This window comes from Corapipo altera, unplaced genomic scaffold (genome assembly GCF_003945725.1).
Source record: "Corapipo altera isolate COAL_440 unplaced genomic scaffold, ASM394572v1 61286, whole genome shotgun sequence".
NCBI classification, from domain to species: Eukaryota; Metazoa; Chordata; class Aves; order Passeriformes; family Pipridae; genus Corapipo; species Corapipo altera.
The window spans coordinates 373,288-391,789 of NW_020884907.1; the positions used below are offsets into that span (position 1 = coordinate 373,288).

Genomic DNA, 18,502 nt, shown 5'->3' on the forward strand with positions numbered 1-18,502 from the left:
CTAAAGACAACGGTGCAGGGCTTAATTAAGATATGTGGAAATTAATATTTATTTTCCTTTTCCTGCTTTGATAGATGAATTTCACTTAACCCCCTGTGGTTTCTGTGAAATCTAGTCTGCTCTGAAGGGCTGCTAGTATTCCAATATCTGAGACTGCATATTCTAGTTCTTCACTGCGTGCATACAAAAGATTAGAGGTACTGTTGGTTTTTTTTGGAGGCAGTAGTAAGTTGACATGCTATACATGACTGCCTTAGTTGCATACGCTTCTACCAGTGCTCCTTTACACTTTCTGATCGTGGCTGTCTTCTTCATGTAGTTTACCTTGCAAAATCCCTGCTTTTTCACTTTCAAAAGTTTCTCTCTTTCCTAAATGTATAACCTGTCTGCCAAGAAGGCCACTGGACAGTTCCTAAGGATCAGTCAAGGGCTCAACTGAGGAGTGTCTTCAATGAAGACACATCCCTTCATGAGACTGTAGCTCTTCACGGAGCATCACGCCCACAATTTACTTTTGTCAGAGCAAATCTGCTCTGAGAGACTGCTGTGATCAGCCACAAAGCTCTGGTTATCCGTACAAAGTGGTGTTTGGATGCAGAGAACTTGTGCTCTGAAGCCCCAGTGCCATGTACTCTGGAAAGGACACTACTCTTTCAGTCCCATGGCATGTCATGACTGGTTGACAGGACCAGTCCCCCATCAGCCTGTTTTCCCAGAAACCCTTCTGACCAGGGGGCTGCTAGGCCCCTCCTGTCCCTTTGGCAGCAGACAATGGCAATGCAGGGAGCAACACAGTAATTCCATCTGGCACAGGCACCAGCAGCCTCGATTTGGCACGTTCTCCTTTGCAAATGCAATTCTCCCCTTTCAGGCTTTTCCAGAAATTCCTCCGTTGTTGCGGTTGCAGCAGGAATTCCTGTGGGAGGAGCACTGGCAATAGCGTCCCGGGGCTCCAGGTGGGCTTGGCTCATGGTGGGGTGAAGGGTCAGGGAAAGATACCAGGAGAAGGTAGAGAAAGCAGCACCCAGAGACTTTGTAAGGGAAATAGCAATTTATTTCCTTTCTCTTGAATGAAGCCCTGCTAGTGCTGCGGATGGGGTGGCCTCTTGGAGGGCTGGGGAGAGTCCGAGAAACTGGCAGCTCTCCTCCTCGGAGCACGCCGAGGCCTCCTGCGGAAAGGGTCCCCGTCCCGGTCCCGGCTGGGACTGGAGAGGCTGCGGCTGCCGCCTTGGATAGAGGGATCTGCCTCTGCTGCCTGCTCCAACTCCTCCTGCTCTGCAGGAACGGGAACAGGGGGGTGGGGGCTGTGGAGCACAGCTTCCGATGTGCTGAGTCGGTCCTCTAGGTTGGAGCCTACAGGGCTGCTGCCGGCGGCTGGGTGGAGGGCGGGAATACCCCCCTGATGGATGCCGGGGATGCCCTCAAGGTTATTTTCCTCCACTCTGCCAAGTTCCCCCGCCTCTTCCCCGAGCTCCTCCTGCTCCCACAGCTCCTCTCCCTCCCCCAACTCCTCCTCCTCTGCCATCGCCTCCTCCCCCAGCTCCTCCTCCAGCTCCTCCTCCTCTGCCATCGCCTCGTCCTGCAGCTCCTCCTGGTCTGCAGGGACGGGAGCAGACGGATGGGGGCTGCCGAGGACAGCTTGCATTGTGCTGGAGCTTGTAGAGCTTCTGTCAGGGGTTGAATGGGGGCCGGGGGTACCGCGCTGGGTGCTGCTGACGGTGGCCACAGAGCTGCTGTCCTCCTCTGGGAGAGCAGGGGAGTGCAGCAGCCTGTGAGCCTCCTCACTGCACTGGTCAACAATGATGCTGATGGTGCCATGGATCAGAGGTTCTGTATGTTCCTCGAGGAAGTCCTGCAGCACCTGGACCAAGATATTCGCAACAGGACCACAGATGGACACAGCATGCAGGATGATGCTCTCTGCAATCCTCGCCATCCACCACCTGGTCCCATATATTGCCTCCAGCTCCTGCCGCAGCCAGGGCACCACAGGATCAAGGAGATGCTCGTCTCTTCGGAAGAGTTCTGCCCACACCCGAGGCAGGAGGCCACCCACGGGCTCTGTTCCTGCACCCCCTGGCTCAGCTGCTGGCAATATCCCCCGTGGAGAACGTGAAGGAGATGCTGCAAAGTGATAGGGGTTGTTTCTAACCAGCTGTCCAAGAGTTGTTCCTGCCCAGCTGCTGGCATCTTCGGGGGCTGTGAAGACACAGTCTATATAACTATCTGTCTGCACAGAAAACCTGACAGACTCTATCAGTTCTCTGCAGAGTGGGCATACTATTTGCATCTCTGCCCAACGCATAATGCAGCCCAGGCAGAACTGGTGGAGACAGGGCATTACATAAGCGAGGTCATCTCGAGTATCACGGCAGATGGGGCAGTTCCACTCTGTTTCAGTAGCCTTGTCTGTGCCTTCCTGAAGTTTGGGGTCAGCTAAGAATGAGAAGATGCTCCCCATGACTGGTTCTGGTATTACCAAAAAGTGTCAGACACTGCAAAATGGAGATGCTGTGGTCACAAGCTGTCCTGGGGAGCGTAGGAAGAAATGCCCAGGCCCCTCGAGAAGGACACCCTTCCAGTTCTCAAGGCCTTAGCACCTGTCCTAGAGCCACCCCAAGGGTACGTTTCCATGCACAGCTCACTTATCAAGGTGCTTGGCCTGAGCCAAGCAACTCAGGCTTGAGCCAAGCAACTCAACACTGCTAGTGGCTCCAGGATGGGCACTGAGAACTGCCAGTGGCAGTACCCAGCTATGGGAAAAGCCTGACTCAACACTCCAGACCTCATGGACATGTTCAACAGGAGTCCAGGCATAAGTCAGAGCAGGCCAGGCTCTGCCAGTACCCTAATTTCAGCAGTAAGGGACACATGGTGACAATCTAATCTGGTGATGTCACGGTCCACTGCCAGTGACATCAGCCTCCACCACCTTGTGACATCACAATAAGATGTCCACTGCTATGGTACTCAGACCAGCACAGCATGTCAGAGGTTGCTCTCCGCAGGGGTCCCAGTATCACCCAGAGAGGTCCTCAGACCCTGGACTTTCCCCAGCACTGCAAGAGGCCATCGCATCTGGGTCATTATAGCAGTGTCTTTTCACGCAGGATGTAGCCAGGACACTGAAAAAGGTTCTGAAAAAGCACCCCAGTGATGCTTTTAGAGGAGTCACAAATGGAAGATTGGTTCTCTACAATTTCTGCTTAACAGCAAAGGCACTTTGGTCCTAGCGTTAAAGTCTCTGGCGGTAGGAGCGTGACTGCCAGGGTGGCCTCTGAATGGTCAGACAGGAAAGTTTCCTTGACAGAATTAGAGTTCAGTTTAATCAGAAAGGGGAGTGAGGGGGAAAGGACCTATGCATTGAGGTAAAAACGAGGATTATAAAAGGAGAGAATGAAGAAATGGAAACACAGAGCAAATTATGGACAGAAAGAGTATGTAATACCAGATGCATAGTTCCCATGAACAATACAGGTAGGTTTCAAATAAGTGAATAAACAACAAAACCAAACCAAAATGAAACCTAAATCAAAACCAATCAACCAAAATGAAAAACCCAAAGCACAGGAAAAATATTACACAGTAATTTTTAAAACTTAGGAAACTGTTTTCAGACACATTCAGTTTGTATATTGGGTGATCCTTTTGTTGGAGAAGAGAAAAAAATGAATAAAGGTAGTTGAAGAAGGAAAAGTCATAACATTTAGCACTTCATCTTTTTGTTTCTGGTGTTTCTTCAAAATAAATAGCACAGGTAACTCTAAACACAATGTTAGTGTATGGGATACACTGGAAAATTGTAGCTTTGCAACCTTTTTTAGCAAGCAGCAAACACCATCAGTAAACAGGCAGTTACTGTGTGCTGTATCCTCCTGGCCATCAACCCTCTACTGGCTTCACTGATCAGGTGGGCTGCTGTGATCCCCTGAGGTCACTCTGCTAGAGACATCCGAGCCTTCTACAGATGTGACTCAGCCCACAAGCCCTGGATGACAATAACATATTTCCAGAGGAGGGAAGTGAGCACACCTACCAACATCACAGAGGCAGAATGCAAAATGGGAGCAAGCATACAGTTCAGAAGGTCTCATTATCCCCCCAGGGAAAGCAAGGTGCAGGAAAAGAGGGAGAGAGGCCACCCCCAAAGCCCAGCTATGCAGTGATGCCAGCTGACCTCGTGCTCCCTGCTAGCCCTCTAAGAAACAGCATCTTTGAGTGCAAAGGCTGTCATGCTTAGCTCAAAATCCAGTACCAATGTTCCATTTGAGAAGCTCAGTCATGCTGGAGCAGATTAAGTATTTTTCACTAGTGCTCTTATTGATGGAAAATGTAGTTTTCTCATAAATCACACAGAATCACACAGAACCATCAAGGTTGGAAGAGGCTGTCAAGATCATCTAGCTCATCTGTCAACGTAGCACCTTTATAATCACCCCTAAACCATATCCCTAAGTGCCACATCCAGAAGAAGTGGGAGAGGGGAATGAGAGAGTTCTTAATCAACCTGGTTTGAATCTAAATAGTGGGCTGCTCATCAGAGTTAAGGCAACTACACCCTGACCTGTGATCTGGTGACTTTGTTCAAGCTGATGAGAATTTACAATGAACATCATGGCCCCAACCCATGGTTTGGGAAACATGCCCCTCTCTCCATCCCCTTAATTAAAAAAATTACACAAAGGAAGATTAAAATAGGAACTTTGTCGTACAGCTGTTTCCCTGTGCTATGTGAAGTTTTCCTCCCTCTCAACCCTCGTTTTCTAGGAGACAGTTGTTAAGAGAAATGGATGATGCATGTGGCACAGTCTGTTCCAGGAGAGCCACAGTGGCTAAAACTTTCCATGTCCTAGATCAGTGACTTCCAGTACCAGCTTCTGGACCCACTGGCACTGAGGCTCCTGACAGCTCTATTTCATGGAGGTAATTCAGGTTGACTCCTGTGTGCCCCAACCAGCCCCACAAGCCCATCAACACAGACAGTCATGGTGGGCTGTGTTTGAGCAGCTGCTCCCCTGGGCTGGTGGCAAAGGCTATTATGTCTGCATCCCTGCTTTTCTGTTCTCCCTTTAGGGGTCTGGTCAGTAAGACAGGCTGTTTTCCCTGGATGTGACCATGGTGGCTGAAGACACTTGTGCACCTCAGTCCCAGGCTGTGACAACCTTTTTCCTGCTTATACCTGTGGATCTGTCTGTGGGTTCTGGCGACTCCTCCAGGCCAGCCAACTCCTCCCCAAAGATCTCATCAAAGTTTTCCATCAAGAACTTCTCCAGTATTGTCATCTGCACACATCAAAGTCTTGGTCTCAGCCCAGGTGCCTGAGAGCATGTCATGCATGACTCCTGAGCCTTGCCTCTGCATAGAAGGCTGTGGCTGTGGGGCAGCTCTTCCAGGCAGCTTCTCCACCAGCATTTGTTGGATAGAGGGGGCTGCCAAGGCCCTCTGGGCGGCCAGCTCGGGTGAGCTGGGGAGGCTGCACCTGGCTGCTCAAGGCAGCTTTACCTTCTCAGTCACCATTAGCATGACCTTGAGCAGGTCCTCCTTGAGTGGGCTCAGCAAGTTTGGCCCCAGGCAGATGGCCAGGCTGCTGGAGGTCATTCTGCTGGTGGGCACATGCTGGCCAATATGTCAGAACACTGCAAGCAGCTGCTTGAGGAGAAGGAAGTTTTCTGCAGGCAACTTCTTGTCCGCTCTGAGGGGACAGCAAGGCAACGTTCATCAAAAAAATGTTGCCTACAGCCACCCCCAAAACTGGCACAGGGGAAGGGAAGCCAGCAACTGCGTTGTGCAGTTTTCCAAGTGCTCTCAGCCAGCAGTCAGGGCTCCTGTGCTTGAGGAAGGAAGCATGTCATTGCCTCCCATTTCCTGATATCACACAAGCCCACGCAAAGGCTCCCTGTCCATTCCCCCAAAATCTGACCCCAAACCTGCAACAGCAAGCTGCCCAAAACCACAGTGTTTTAAGGAGACCACCCCCTTTCAGGCAAGTTCCAGGCTTCTCCCAGTCCCTGCACAAGAGGCAAGCTGCTGCCCATGCTCACACTTGCAGGTCACAGATCTCTTCCTCCCTGCTGGCTGTCTGCATTGCTGCCATCCAGTCCTCGCAGAGGCCCCCGATGAGGAGCTTCAAGGGAGTGCTGAAATGCTGCAAAGTTTGCTTAGACTCTTGATTCAAAAACATTGGAACGATGTCTCAGATTCCAGCCCTTTGATCAGCACAGCAGAGTTTATAGTAAATAGTGCCTGACAAATAACTGTTTCAATTTTTGCAAAAACAAATATTTTTTTGCAGTGTTTGAAAACAAAGTTGTCGATTATCCATCCTGCTGGTGGATTTTTCTTTACCAAATCAAAATAATTGCTCCTCTTTGGCTTTTATTTTTTAAAATATTTTAAAAGAATATGATTTTTTAAATAACTATTTTTCATCCTTCCTGAAAAGGTGGTTTTCTTATCTCTTGTTACAAGGCCATGTGGTTTCTAAAATTTGTTCTTTTATAAACTGAACACCGACAGAAATACCTCTGCTATTAAACCCCTGGGCCATCACTAATTTTGTACCCCTTTCAGATATATGATTCTCATTCAGCATTATTGTATTAGGGTTTAGTTTTTTGTTGGTTTTTTTTTTTTTCAACAAGACTTTTTTATTCTACTCTCCTAGGATAGTGTATCTACTTGACATATAATTTCAGTAAATCCCCTAAAATACGTCAATTTCAGCCTTTATATTAATAGGAAATGAAGAGTCTTTCTTCATAAAGTTTTTTCAAGATTTAATAGTGGCTGTAGCCAAAGCTATTACTGCCTCAGGACTAAGATGTCCTCATCCAGACCATAGATGCAGAGATCATGCCATATGCTGCTCTCTGCTGCCTCTACTAGCCACCATCGTTCCCAGTACATTCCCTCCAGCCTCTGGCACAGTCAAGGCTGCACAGGGTCTAGGAGCTGCTGCTGTTGTTGGAAAAGTGCTGCCCAGACCTCAGGGCTCTGTCCCCTGTGGAGAAGACGGAAGGAACACCACAGGGTGATAGGGGCAGTTCTCACCCAGGCAGGAAAGAGTTCTCCCTGCCTGAGTGGTCTCTGGCAACTCTCTGGGGCAGCTGATGGCAAACTGTACATAGGCCCATTTACCCTGCTGAGAAAACCTGAAAGTCTCTATTGGTCTTCTGCAGAGCAGGCACTCTGGGTTTCTCTGCATGAGCTGAAAGCATTCAGTTGTACTTTGTTTTCCTTATAACTGGGGGATTGAAAAAAGACCACGGAAATTTCTCCTACCAATAGAAAATACATATAATAGTATTATAAAGACTCTCTGACAGTATTCATGTTTGGTTTCATATATGACTTTATTAAATCTATATTTCAGAATGAGTGTTGTCTAGCAGGCTTTCAATTCAGTTACAGCAATTGTTTCTCAGCAGGCTTATTTTACTGTAAGACTAGACAAGGAAAGTAATCACTTAGGAAAATGGATTTTCCACATACACGTGCAGTACTCTCATGGCCGGTTTCCTTGTGAGAAGGTCTGGAATGGCTCCATCTTTTTTGAGTGAGCCCATGAGAAACTTGATCTTTCTTTACAAGAAATTCCAGCAAGAACTGAAGTTCATGAGATTTTCCAAAACTCCATTGTGCAGCAAAAAATTAGGAAAGCAGAGCCAGTTCCCTTTGAGAACTTTATTTCATCAGAGGCTGATAGATGGCTAAACTGAGACTCTGGGACGCTTGACTTCTGAAACACCGTTCCAAGGTATTACACACTTCTGGGACCAACAGCTCCAGGATAGATTCATGCGGTGGATGGATTCCTCAAAATTAAGATCAGGTGTCCAGGGGACTCTGGAGTCTGACTCCAGAGAGATCATGATCAAAAGTCACACTTTGAAACACAGCTCTCACCTGTTTCAAAATAAAAAAAACATCTTCCATAGCTGTGCAGTTCACAGAGGAGGAGAAGGGGAGAAAATGTGCATGAACACTCTGAGAGGAGGGAAAAACCATTCAAAAACTATTCATCCTTGCCCATTCTTCCACCTCAGTGGACTCCTTGCTGATCAATAATTAGTGTAATATAACAAAATGATCAGCCACTGTATTAGAGTGGGTATGGGGCACATTGTCACTTGTTACTAATACAGGAATATATTATTACATATTAATATATAAATACTATATTATAATAGATTAATTAATTATATTTAATTATTTAATCAAATATTTGTTAAAGTAATTTTATTATAATAATTATATTTTCAATTTATAATGAAAATTATAAATTTATAATGATATAATTTATGTATACAAATTATATATAATGAAACACAACTAGTTTGAGAAATAAATATTTGATTTATTTAACTAACTAATTAATTAGAATATTTACTAGTTGTATATATTAAAATATTATTAATATATTGTTTGAAGTGGATTCTGTCTGAGCACACAGTATGTGCCATTTCTAATTAGTAATTAAAGTCACAAGAACTGAGAACTGTATACAAACCCTGTTTTCTTCATACAGCTTTTTGGTTCTTGGTCCAAACTACCTTTTAACAAGCTAGGTTGCATCTGGGACTAAATTTTCAAATGGGCTTCTGTTTCAGTATATCAGACTCTCCCAGTTACTGAGGGACTTGGACATTTATACATTTTCTCAGACCCCTGGTGCTGAGGCATTCTCCCAGTGGGGATCTCACCAGGCACCTTCTGGAAGCCAGACCTGGGAAATTGAGGCAGCTTCTGGAAGGTGCCATGGACATTGGCCCCAGGTTTCGCCACTTCATCTGTGAAGTGATGACAAGAGTCCCTCAGGTCTTCAGGGCTCAGGCAGGTCCCTGCCTTGGCCTCTTGGGCTGGGGAGGATCCTGAGGACCCTGGGAGCCAGGGGCCCTCCTCCTTCGGGTATGCCCAGGGCCCTGTGGCCAAGCCGGCCCTGCCCTGGCTGGGAGTGGGGGGCTGAGGCTGCAGCCCTGGGAAGAAGGACCTGCCACTGCCTCTGCCTGCCCTGGCTCCTCCTGGGCTAGTCCTGCTCTGCAGGAACAGGTATAGATGGGGACAAGCTGTGACTCTCATGGAGGGCAGCCTCTGATATACTAAGCTTCCTTTTCCACATTACAGCCTGTGGTGCCACTGGTAGAAATCCCTTCATGGAAGCTGTTGGACCTGGAGCTGGAGCTACTGGAGCTGGTACTGGCCTGAGGCCTACCTGTTTCCTCTCCATCAGTGTGGGAGTGCAGGAGCCTCTGAGCCTCCTCGCTGCACCGGCTCACAATAACATTGATAAGCTCACGAACCAGTGGTGCTGCTTGTCCTCTGAGGTGGTTCTGCAGCCTAAGGATCAAGGTCTCCTCATGTAGACCATAGACACAGAGATCAGACAGGATTCTGCTCTCAGCAACCTGTACTGGCAACCACCAGTTGCAGTAAATTTCCTCAAGCCTCTGGCATAGCCAGGGCAGCACAGGGTCCAGGAGATGCTGTTGTCGTTGGAAAAGTTCTGCCCACACTTCAGGCAGAATGCCACCCATGGGCTCTGGCCCTGGAGCCCCCTGCTCAGATGGGGACACTGTCCCCTGCGGAGAAGATGAAGGGGATGCCCCAGGGTATTGGGGGCCACTTTTCCCCACTGTGGGAGTCTCTGGTGACTCTCCAGAAGCTCGTCTTGCCTGGCTGCTGGCCTGTGGTGACTCTCCAGGATGCGTGATGACAAACAGAAGAGAGTCCCACCTGCCCTGCTCAGAAAACCTGACAGCGTCTATCAGTGTTCTGCAGAGTGGGCATGATGGATTTCTCTGTGCCCACTGCAGGATGCAGCTCAGGCAGAACTGGTGGCGGCAGGGCAGAACAGAAGCCCTGCTCCTCCGAGTGTCCTGGCAGATGGGGCAGCTCCAGGCTGTCTCCATGGCCATTTTTGTGCTCTGCAGCACACTGGGGAGAGCTGAAGACCAGGAGATGCTCCCTGTTGTTGGTGTCACACAGAGCAGGAGAGAACTGTGTGACTGTGTGACAGCCCTCCTGACTATCCCAGCAAGGGGAAAAAGAAATGCCCAGCTCTCTCAAGAAGGACACTGGTTCCCTGAACCGAGTCCTCTGCCCCACCCCAGGGGCGTGTTTTCCATTTACAGCTACTGAAAGTAGCCGACCTTCACTGCTACCTATAGCGCCAGGCTGCCTGAACCAAGCAAGGCTGGGAAAGCACTACTGATGGCTCTGCAATGGCAGCTGCCAAAGGCAGCTCCCAACACACCACCTAGCACTTGAAGAAGTCTGACTAGATGCTCCAGACCTCGCACTTTCGCTCAGCAGGAGTTAAGGCTAGAACCAGATTGGCTCAGGCTCTGCCAGAGCCCAGATATAATCAGAAAGAGATGTGATGTTACAATCCATCCCCTAGTGATGTCACAATCTGCTGCTTCATAGGTCACCCTCCACCACTGAGTGATGTCACCCTCCACCACTGAGTGATGTCACCATGGAATATTCCCCTCTGCAGGTACACAGTGCCAGAAATAAAAAAAGGGAAATACCATTTCTTGTTTTCAGCTTCTTGATTTCTGTGTTGCTCTCCCTCAGCCGTCTGCATCATGTGGCCTTGGTCACCTTGCTAAGGTCTCCTATGAGCAGGATCATGGTGGGACCAGTCAGCATGGACTACCTGCGGCTGGATATTGCCTTCTCTCCTCATTGCCTTTCCCTGTGCAAAGCCAGGATTTGGAACACCTGGGTGGTAGGTGGCCAGCCCTGGGTGAGAGTCTCCCACCCCTGTGCATCTTGTTCCTGCTGCAGAAAGAAGCAGAAAGGGGTGTTTTCATTCAACCTCATCCACTCCCACTGGCACTTGCCCACAGTGCCAGGTCCTTCTCTGCTTGCCAAGTCTCCATGCTTCTGGAAGCCAGTGTGTTGATGCTCCTCAAAAGCACCAGCGATGGATCCTGACCCCACATCCACAGAAAGGAGCTGGAGTTGCTGCCCTCCCTGGAGTAGTGTGTAAGGGCCACAGGCACCCTGCTCACAATTCCAGAGAGCCCAGGATCCATGAGAACAAACTGGTTTTGTCTTCTCATCTTCTCACAAGCCTAAATTTCTTTATTGACCTTGAAGGAACCCTAGAAGCTCTCATTCTAAGACAGTTCAGATAATCTGGGCTTGAATGCCTTAACTGTGAAGATGTTTCCAGAAATACAGGAAATACAGGAGCCTTGAGAGCAGGGGGAAGAATCCAGAGCAGCAGCCATTGTCTTTTTGGACTTCCCCCAAATGAAATCTGATTTCCTTTTATGACAAAGTAACCCATCTAGTTTATCAAGGGAAGCCAGTAGATGTAATATTTTTGGTTTTCAGATATCGTCACTTGTAGTGTCCTTCTGGACAAAATGTCCAGCACACAGCTGGATAAACACATCATGGGGTGGGTGAGCAATTGGCTCACAGGTCAGTCACAGAGGGTAATAGTGACGGGGGTGACATCTGGCAACTGGTCACTTATGGGGTTCTGCAGAGCTCCATCCCCGGCCCAGTGCTCTTCAACATCTTTGTAAATTGCTTGGATGCAGCTGAAAGGGATGCTGAGCAAGTTTGCAGATGACACAAAACTGGGAGGAGTTGTTGACTCCTTTGAAGGCAGGGAGGCCCTGCAGAGAGACCTCCCCCCACCTGGGACAAGACAACCCTTGATATTTGTACAGACTGAGAAATGAGAGGCTGGAAAGCAGTGCCATGGAAAGGGACCTATGGGTCCTGGTTCATGGCAAGTTGAATATGAGTCAGCAGTGCCCTGGCAGCCAGGAGGGGTTATGAATACTTGACAGGAAAAGTGGCTTCCCAGCCTTTTAAAGACAAAACCTTTTCTTATCAAGATTTTGCTTTTTCTCTTTGGAATGGGGAAGGGAATCTTCTCTTTCCTTCTTTCAGTTTTTCTTTATTTTTTTTTTTTTTTTTTTTGGAGGGGGGTGTTGTGTTTGTTTTTTGGTTGTTTTTTTTTTTTTAAATAAAATTTACGTATGAATTCATAGAAAACAAGTGAGAAGGATCCATTTTATCATCAGTGCTGGGAGTCAGCTCCAGAGGGTATGTGTATGTGTGAAATTTGAGAACTCCTTCTGATGACTCTGGAGAGCAAACCTATAACTAGTCCATACATGCATCCCTATAATTTTATTTCTGAGCATTTCTTTCAAAATTCATTCTTTTAAAACTGATACTTAGGCCTAATTTAGGTTCCTTGGGCAGTGGGCTGCAAGGAAGCTTTTTCTTCTGCCACAAGTGTCAGCACTCCTCCTCCCCCACCCTCTTGCCCACTCCCCCTGCAGCATCATGGAACCTCTGGAACCCATGTGCCAGGACACTGCCCAACTGCCCAACAGCCCAAAACTGCCCAACGGCCCAGAGCTGCCCAACTGCCCAACGGCCACTGAGCCTGGCATCCTGCACTGCCACTGCTCCTACAGCACTTGGTTGGCTGTTTTTGTTTTCCAGTTTGTTTCAGTGTTGACAAAGTCCCTGCCTTCAGTTGAAAGGTCTCAGCATGGACTGTAGGAAGGTACTTGTAATCTTTTAAACAAAGATGAGAGCTTTCCTTTGCAGGTTGGATGTTTACAATAACTGTAAGAGGTGATTAATTGTAGGATTACAATTTTACAATTGCTCGAATGAGAAGAGTTCTTAATCTGTTCTTTCACCTAGAATAAAACTGACAGAGAGAAGGAGGAGGAGTATTCAGTGCTAAATACTCCTTTGTCTGTAACTGTAGTGGAGTCCAGTAGCCTGTCCAGTGTCACCATCTCTGGGAGCCTTCCACCAAATCAAGAAGAGCTACAAAGCATCAGAAGTGAAACGGATGGCACAGTAAAGGCACACAGTGTTGTAGCAGGGCTGCAAGATCTCCAGTGTGAGGGAAATAGTTGTACAACAGATTTCAATGTCAGTATCAGCTCCAGTGGTAGTAAGCAACCAGAGCCAGAGCACCCTGAAAACGGTAAATTAAAGGGTAAACAGAGCTGTCTTCAAACTAACTGACTCTCATTTTAGCACTGCTGATGTATCTTCATTCTGTTATGGTCACACTGCTGGGAAGCGAATTTTTGGAGGAAGTAGTAGCCTGTTGTCTACTTCAAATGTGTGGAAATGGCATAGTCATCTAGAAAATAAAATACTGCTAGGAAGTTTCTTGGTCTTTTGTTAGGAAACGTGATAGTTTCAATGAGGAAAAGAACTGTGTAAGAATGACACTTATACTGGACCTGACAAGCTGTAATACATTGTAGCAAGACAGAAACATTTTGAGTACCCTGCTTACAAGCAGAAGATGCTGTTTCTTGATTCTCTGTAAGTTGTTTATTTGGAAGAGAGAAAGTGCCAGTTATTGCATGCTTGGGCAATCATTTCAAACTTGCACCTTCTGAAGTTAATGTTCTAAAAAAATACATAAATACATCTAAAAATCCATAGAAGAAAAAAACCAACCTGATATCAAGCCTTGACCCTAGCTGGGTTTCACATTCAGATGTGATTTTTCAGATCGATCCTGAGACAACTAGAGAACAGGGGATAATAAATACAGCTAACAGGTGTGCACATGATGTCAGTGTACTGTTGCCTGCTTTTTAACTGTTGGCAAGGTTGGATACAAAACTTTTCTTTGTGAAAGTGACTGGCTCTTTTACAGTACCATGAAAAGTACAGCTACTTTCACTGTGTTGTAGTGCCTAAAAATTTATTAATACTAAGGAAAAAAGTACATGTCTGACTATAATCCTGAGATGACAGAAGTGGTTTCTTCATTGCAACAAATTTCAGCTAACATTAACTGAATTTTCTCAAAATGCTCTTAAGGTGTGTTATCTTCGTCATTCTGTTGGAACAATTCTTTTGAAAAAATGCAACAAAATGCATTTCCTTAAACAAAGGCAAGAGTTTAAAAGAGGTCAATAGGTAGCCCTCAATAAATATATCTCTATTGCTTTGTTAATTATAGATGTATAGACTTGGAGAAAAACACACAGAACTGCAAGCATTTTTTTTTTATTATTTTTGTTTCTTTCTACTTTTTGTGGGGGTTTTGTGGGGGTTTTTTGCCCATCATTATAGTGTTTAGAGACCAAAAAATCCTTCAAGATGCTGACGAAAGAGACAGCTCCTCAAAAAAGCAGAAAACAAGCCTCAAAACATCTGTGAGCAACCAAAAGAAGAGTAAAAGTAGTAAGTACAGCAGCTCAGTGTGAAATGAAATGTGTGAAAGTACTGTGCCATTTGTTTGAAATTAATAGTAAAAAAGTGAATCAGAGGATGCAGTAATCAGTTGTTCAAAGCCTTTTATGAAAGTATAGCCCCATAAGCAAGAAGACGTGGATAAATTTGGCACCCACATGGAACACATTGCACTGTGTCTTTGCTTTTTCTGATGCAGGCAATTTATTTATAGCAGTGGTTCTAAGGCAGAAAGTGTGCTTCTGCCATGATACATTTGGAGAGTAGAGTGCACTCTGTCTATATGAACCTTGGATTGTATTCAGGAGTCTCCTTCCAAGAAGTGTGTCCTTACCCCATGTCCTTATGTTCTTGCACACATGCTTTCAGCAACATACAGTTTTCAGGATGGATTGTGGAGACGCAGTCAGGTACTTTCATCCACCCTCTAGCTCTGCAGGATTTTGGTTCCCATAGATCCACAGAACAGCTCTGAGTCTACCTGCACAGCAACTAACCAGGCAGTACTTCCAGTGAAAGGTTTCCCTTTCCCAGCATTCCAGAATTAGAGGGGCCCCATCACAGACCTGGTTTGTGGTGCTGTACTTGGGCACCAGTGGTGCAGAGAGCTGTGTGCCAAGCTGCCAGACCAGGATGGATTCTGTCATTTTAGAGTGAGACAGCTCCTGGTAAGCTTTGGGTTGGGTGGGAAAGTTGCTTTGTTTTTGTAACGATCTATCTTCCCACAGGCAAATGTGGACAAAATAGAGAGAGGGAGTCTGACCTTAAAGAACAGGATAATTGTTTGCCCAAAGTTTGCAAATGGAGTTTTCAAGTGTGTAAGTATCATTTTCAAAACATGGCTAGTGTGGCCTTGTGACACAACATAACAAGGCTTTTTGAATTTTCTTGTTTGGGTTTTTTTTTCCCACTAAAATTATTCCATCCTCAGTTTGCTTAGTTCTGTGATAAATCCTGGGTGTTTTTCTTGCTGCTTTACTTCTCCTTCTCTAGTTCTTGTTCAGACTCTTAGCTGATTGATTTGTAACTTTTTCCCTTTCCCTTTTGCCTTAGTGAACTTGGACATGCTTCCTCCTTCTCGTAAGAAGAACTTTCAGTGTGTTTGTGTCAGTCAGCTACGGGTACACAAGCTTGTGATAAAAAACAGCAGCTGTTGCTGTGTTTCTCAGCTTTGCTGCCTGCTACCTGAAAGCAGATCACTAGGATTTGAGTACTTCCCATTTCAGCAAAATTCAGAAGGTTTGAGAAATGCTGCAATGCAATAATTAACAGAGATTGTTTAACTTTCAGATGACTTGGAAAATTTGACCAGTGATGAGCGCATAGCACTTCTCCAAGCAAAAATGCAGGAAATTCGGAAACGTTACCTGTTGTTGAAAGCTGAGGTGGCTGCCATTGACCGGAGAAAGCGCCTAAAGAAACAGCAGGAAAGTAAGTACTGGGAACTAAAAACTACTTTTAGAGGACTAAATTACAAGTCATGTTATTGAAGGGGTTAACAAGGATTGTATAATCTTTTGGGAGATGAGTGTATTTATGTTTGTTTTTTTTCTGAAAACACTGTATACAGTCATTTTATGACCTTTAGAAGGTCTGGGTCTGATACTCAGTGATAAGGTAAGGAGAAAAACATTTACAAGCAGTCAATCTAGTTAGTACTGTTAAGGCAGAGCTACTTTATATAGCAAACAATATACAGGAAATAAACTTTTCTAAGCAGTGAACAAAATAACCAACATTATTAATAACTTCTAAATTTTCTTTAAGTTACAGATAAGTTTACTGTAGTATTGCCTGTGTGCTCAGTTAGTGCTTTCCCCCTAGGATAAGGGATTTATTTCATGAGTTTAAGGGAGACAATATATTAAATGTCTCATTTCTCTGAAGCTGCCACACCTATTGCTGTAGGGAATGTTCTAGTGTGCCTACTGCTAGGAGTGCTAAAAGGATAATTTTCTCCATGTCTTGTTCACATGTGTGTTTTAAGAGTTCACTGAGAATAGGAAGAAGGACTGAAATGCCATGTGTAGTAAGATTTTATGGCTGCAACCATCACACAGGAACTGCAGTTGCTGCTTGCTTGCCAGAGCACTGTGTATGTGCAGATTCAATGCTGAGACAAGGCCTCACCTATGCCGACTCCCCGAGGAAAGAAAAAGAACAGCTGACATGCTGGTGGGCCAGGAATAAGCTCTGTTGTCATCTGGCTGGGCCCTTGATCTGCATGGCTGATGAACCAGGGCTGCAAGGGCAATCAACACCAAAATTAGGGAAAAAAGACTTTTTGCTTTTCCATCACTAGGCATTAGATGCTGGAGTCAGTATATACGCCCTGGTTCTACCAGGACAGTGTTAATTTTTGCAGTAGCCAGGAGGAGGCATGGCCGGGTTATGCTATACCACCTCATGTCATTGCTGGGGGAGGGAAAGGGTTTCTCTTCCGGGGAGAAGGGGTTCAGTCCACTTGAGAAAACGCAGCAAAGGGAGCTGTCTAGTATCGCATATTATTGAGTTTTTTCCCATGTGAGTCGTTTATTTTCTTATACCCTCTGTCACTAGTATTGCTGCTATTACCATTCATTTTCTTATCTTTTTGCTGTTTCCAGTAAATTTTTCTTATCTCAACCCATGATCCTTGATTTTTTTGCCTCCAATTCTCCTCTCCAATCTGCTGCCGCAGGGAGAAGGAGGGGGAGCGTGAGAGAGTGTTCCATGGTTTGGGAGAATCTTAGTGGGGGCACTGAAACGGGGAGTGCCTTTCCTACACCATAAAAATATACCAATGCTTGTTGAATAGGAAAATATTCTAATTGCTTATTTATAAATGCTTATAACCTGTGTTTTCTTCTTCGTTTGCAGGGGCTGCTGCCATGTCAAGTTCCTCACCAGATGGAATGTCAGGGGAATGCAGGTAACAAAGCAGGACTTGAAAAAGCACTTCACACTCAATGGCTGCTAAGGGCCACTCTTTTTAATCCGTCCTGAAAACCAAATATTCATTAAAAAAATCAAGCAAACAAACAAATACTAATGTTTATGAATTTGAATTAGATTTAAAAAGGATACTCTGGGTTTTAAGAATCCATTAATTGGAATGAAACTACAATACTTTGCCGTTTTTCAATAAAACAGGGGTCTTTCTAATTTTTATAAATGACATGATTAAAAAGATAAAGAAAATGGCTAAGAAACTATTAAGTTTTAACGTATGAGGATTGCATTCAGCCTGATTAAAATGTGTATTTCTTCATAATGGATTAAACAGGTATATTTTTATGTTTTCTTGTAACTGTTTCTCTTCCTGTTAAAGCAACAAATACTTCATTTGTAATGCTTATTTTATGATGAGTTTCAAGGAGAAGGCTTCAAGAGAGAGGTGTGAGCTCATAAAAGCTTATAGAAAAAAGCTCTAAAATATATATTAGGTTCTGCAGAAAATGGAGTTATGCAACATATTGTACAAATGTAAGCCAAGGCCTCTAAACCAAAATGTCATAGTTTGTGAATCCCTGATTTTAACAGTTTGATTAAGCAACAGTAGTATCCTCATGAAAATGACATCAAGCTGCAGAATTGGTTGGTAAGTGATTAATTCAAACCCATTCTCTCTTTCAGCAAGAAGTAAAAATGTAGACCATCATTAATGTAGCACCAGTCTAAACAAAGCTGAATTTTGATTCTTTTTCATTATGGTAGTTTGAAAATTTTAAAACAAGCTCCTGAAGATATTCACTGACTCCTTACATCAACTGCCTCAAGTTCAGACTCAGTGCAACTGAAACTGGAATAAAACTTGTGTTCTCTGCCTACATCGTGTCTGACTGTAGTTCTTAACCAAAATACTGTTATACCTGGAAAATGACACATTACTGATGAGACTGGTAAATCACAAATGATGATAAGCTTTGGAAGTGCTGACTGTGTTAAGAATTACCAGTGATCCAGGGCTGGTGGGAGCCGTTTTAATAATTTCAGTGAGGTTACAGGAAAAAGAGAGGATATTTACACCCAGACTGAACAGCAAGTAAACTGAAATAGTAGGCAGAAAGGAACCTTCTGCCTACTGAGACAGATAGCCAGGTAGTAGAACTAAAGACCACTGCAGCCAGTGCCATCCTAAAGAAAAACAGAAAACAAAACAAACAAAAACCAGAAAAAACCCAGCACCATGTGTGGGACAACCATTAAGTTACTTTAACTTGATGACTACCCTACTCTAAACTTAAAGCATCATTAACTTTTCTATCTTTTTAAAGCCTAAGGTTCTTCTTTCAAATTACCTACTTGTAGT

General features: G+C 45.2%; 3 protein-coding genes across 5 annotated transcripts; 1 reads left to right on the top strand and 2 right to left on the bottom strand.

Moving 5' to 3' along the window:
• Window positions 1-1,036: 1,036 nt before the first annotated feature.
• Window positions 1,037-2,854, bottom strand: LOC113951459 (E3 ubiquitin-protein ligase Topors-like). Of its 3 annotated transcripts, none has more exons than XM_027652445.1 (2): window positions 2,601-2,854; window positions 1,037-2,495 (listed from the first exon to the last, which is right to left on the bottom strand). In XM_027652445.1, exon 2 carries the CDS (start codon window positions 2,459-2,461, stop codon window positions 1,082-1,084), a length of 1,380 nt encoding a protein of 459 aa, XP_027508246.1. In that variant the 5' UTR covers window positions 2,462-2,495; window positions 2,601-2,854; the 3' UTR covers window positions 1,037-1,081. The 3 variants fall into 3 exon arrangements, with proteins under 3 accessions (XP_027508246.1, XP_027508248.1, XP_027508247.1); XM_027652447.1 differs by having other exon boundaries at window positions 1,037-1,528; window positions 1,574-2,854; XM_027652446.1 differs by having other exon boundaries at window positions 2,791-2,842.
• Window positions 2,855-7,316: 4,462 nt separating this feature from the next.
• LOC113951460 (E3 ubiquitin-protein ligase Topors-like) lies at window positions 7,317-10,339 on the bottom strand. The gene is made up of 2 exons (XM_027652448.1): window positions 9,212-10,339; window positions 7,317-7,905 (listed from the first exon to the last, which is right to left on the bottom strand). Exons 1-2 carry the CDS (start codon window positions 9,912-9,914, stop codon window positions 7,874-7,876), a joined length of 735 nt encoding a protein of 244 aa, XP_027508249.1. The 5' UTR covers window positions 9,915-10,339; the 3' UTR covers window positions 7,317-7,873.
• Window positions 10,340-12,368: 2,029 nt separating this feature from the next.
• On the top strand, window positions 12,369-18,020 carry LOC113951531 (AT-rich interactive domain-containing protein 4B-like). Its single transcript, XM_027652592.1, has 7 exons — window positions 12,369-12,544; window positions 12,688-12,979; window positions 14,092-14,202; window positions 14,940-15,029; window positions 15,502-15,642; window positions 17,071-17,122; window positions 17,827-18,020. The coding sequence occupies exons 1-7, from the start codon at window positions 12,530-12,532 to the stop codon at window positions 17,834-17,836; spliced, it is 711 nt and encodes a 236-aa protein (XP_027508393.1). The 5' UTR covers window positions 12,369-12,529; the 3' UTR covers window positions 17,837-18,020.
• The last annotated feature ends 482 nt before the right edge of the window (window positions 18,021-18,502 follow it).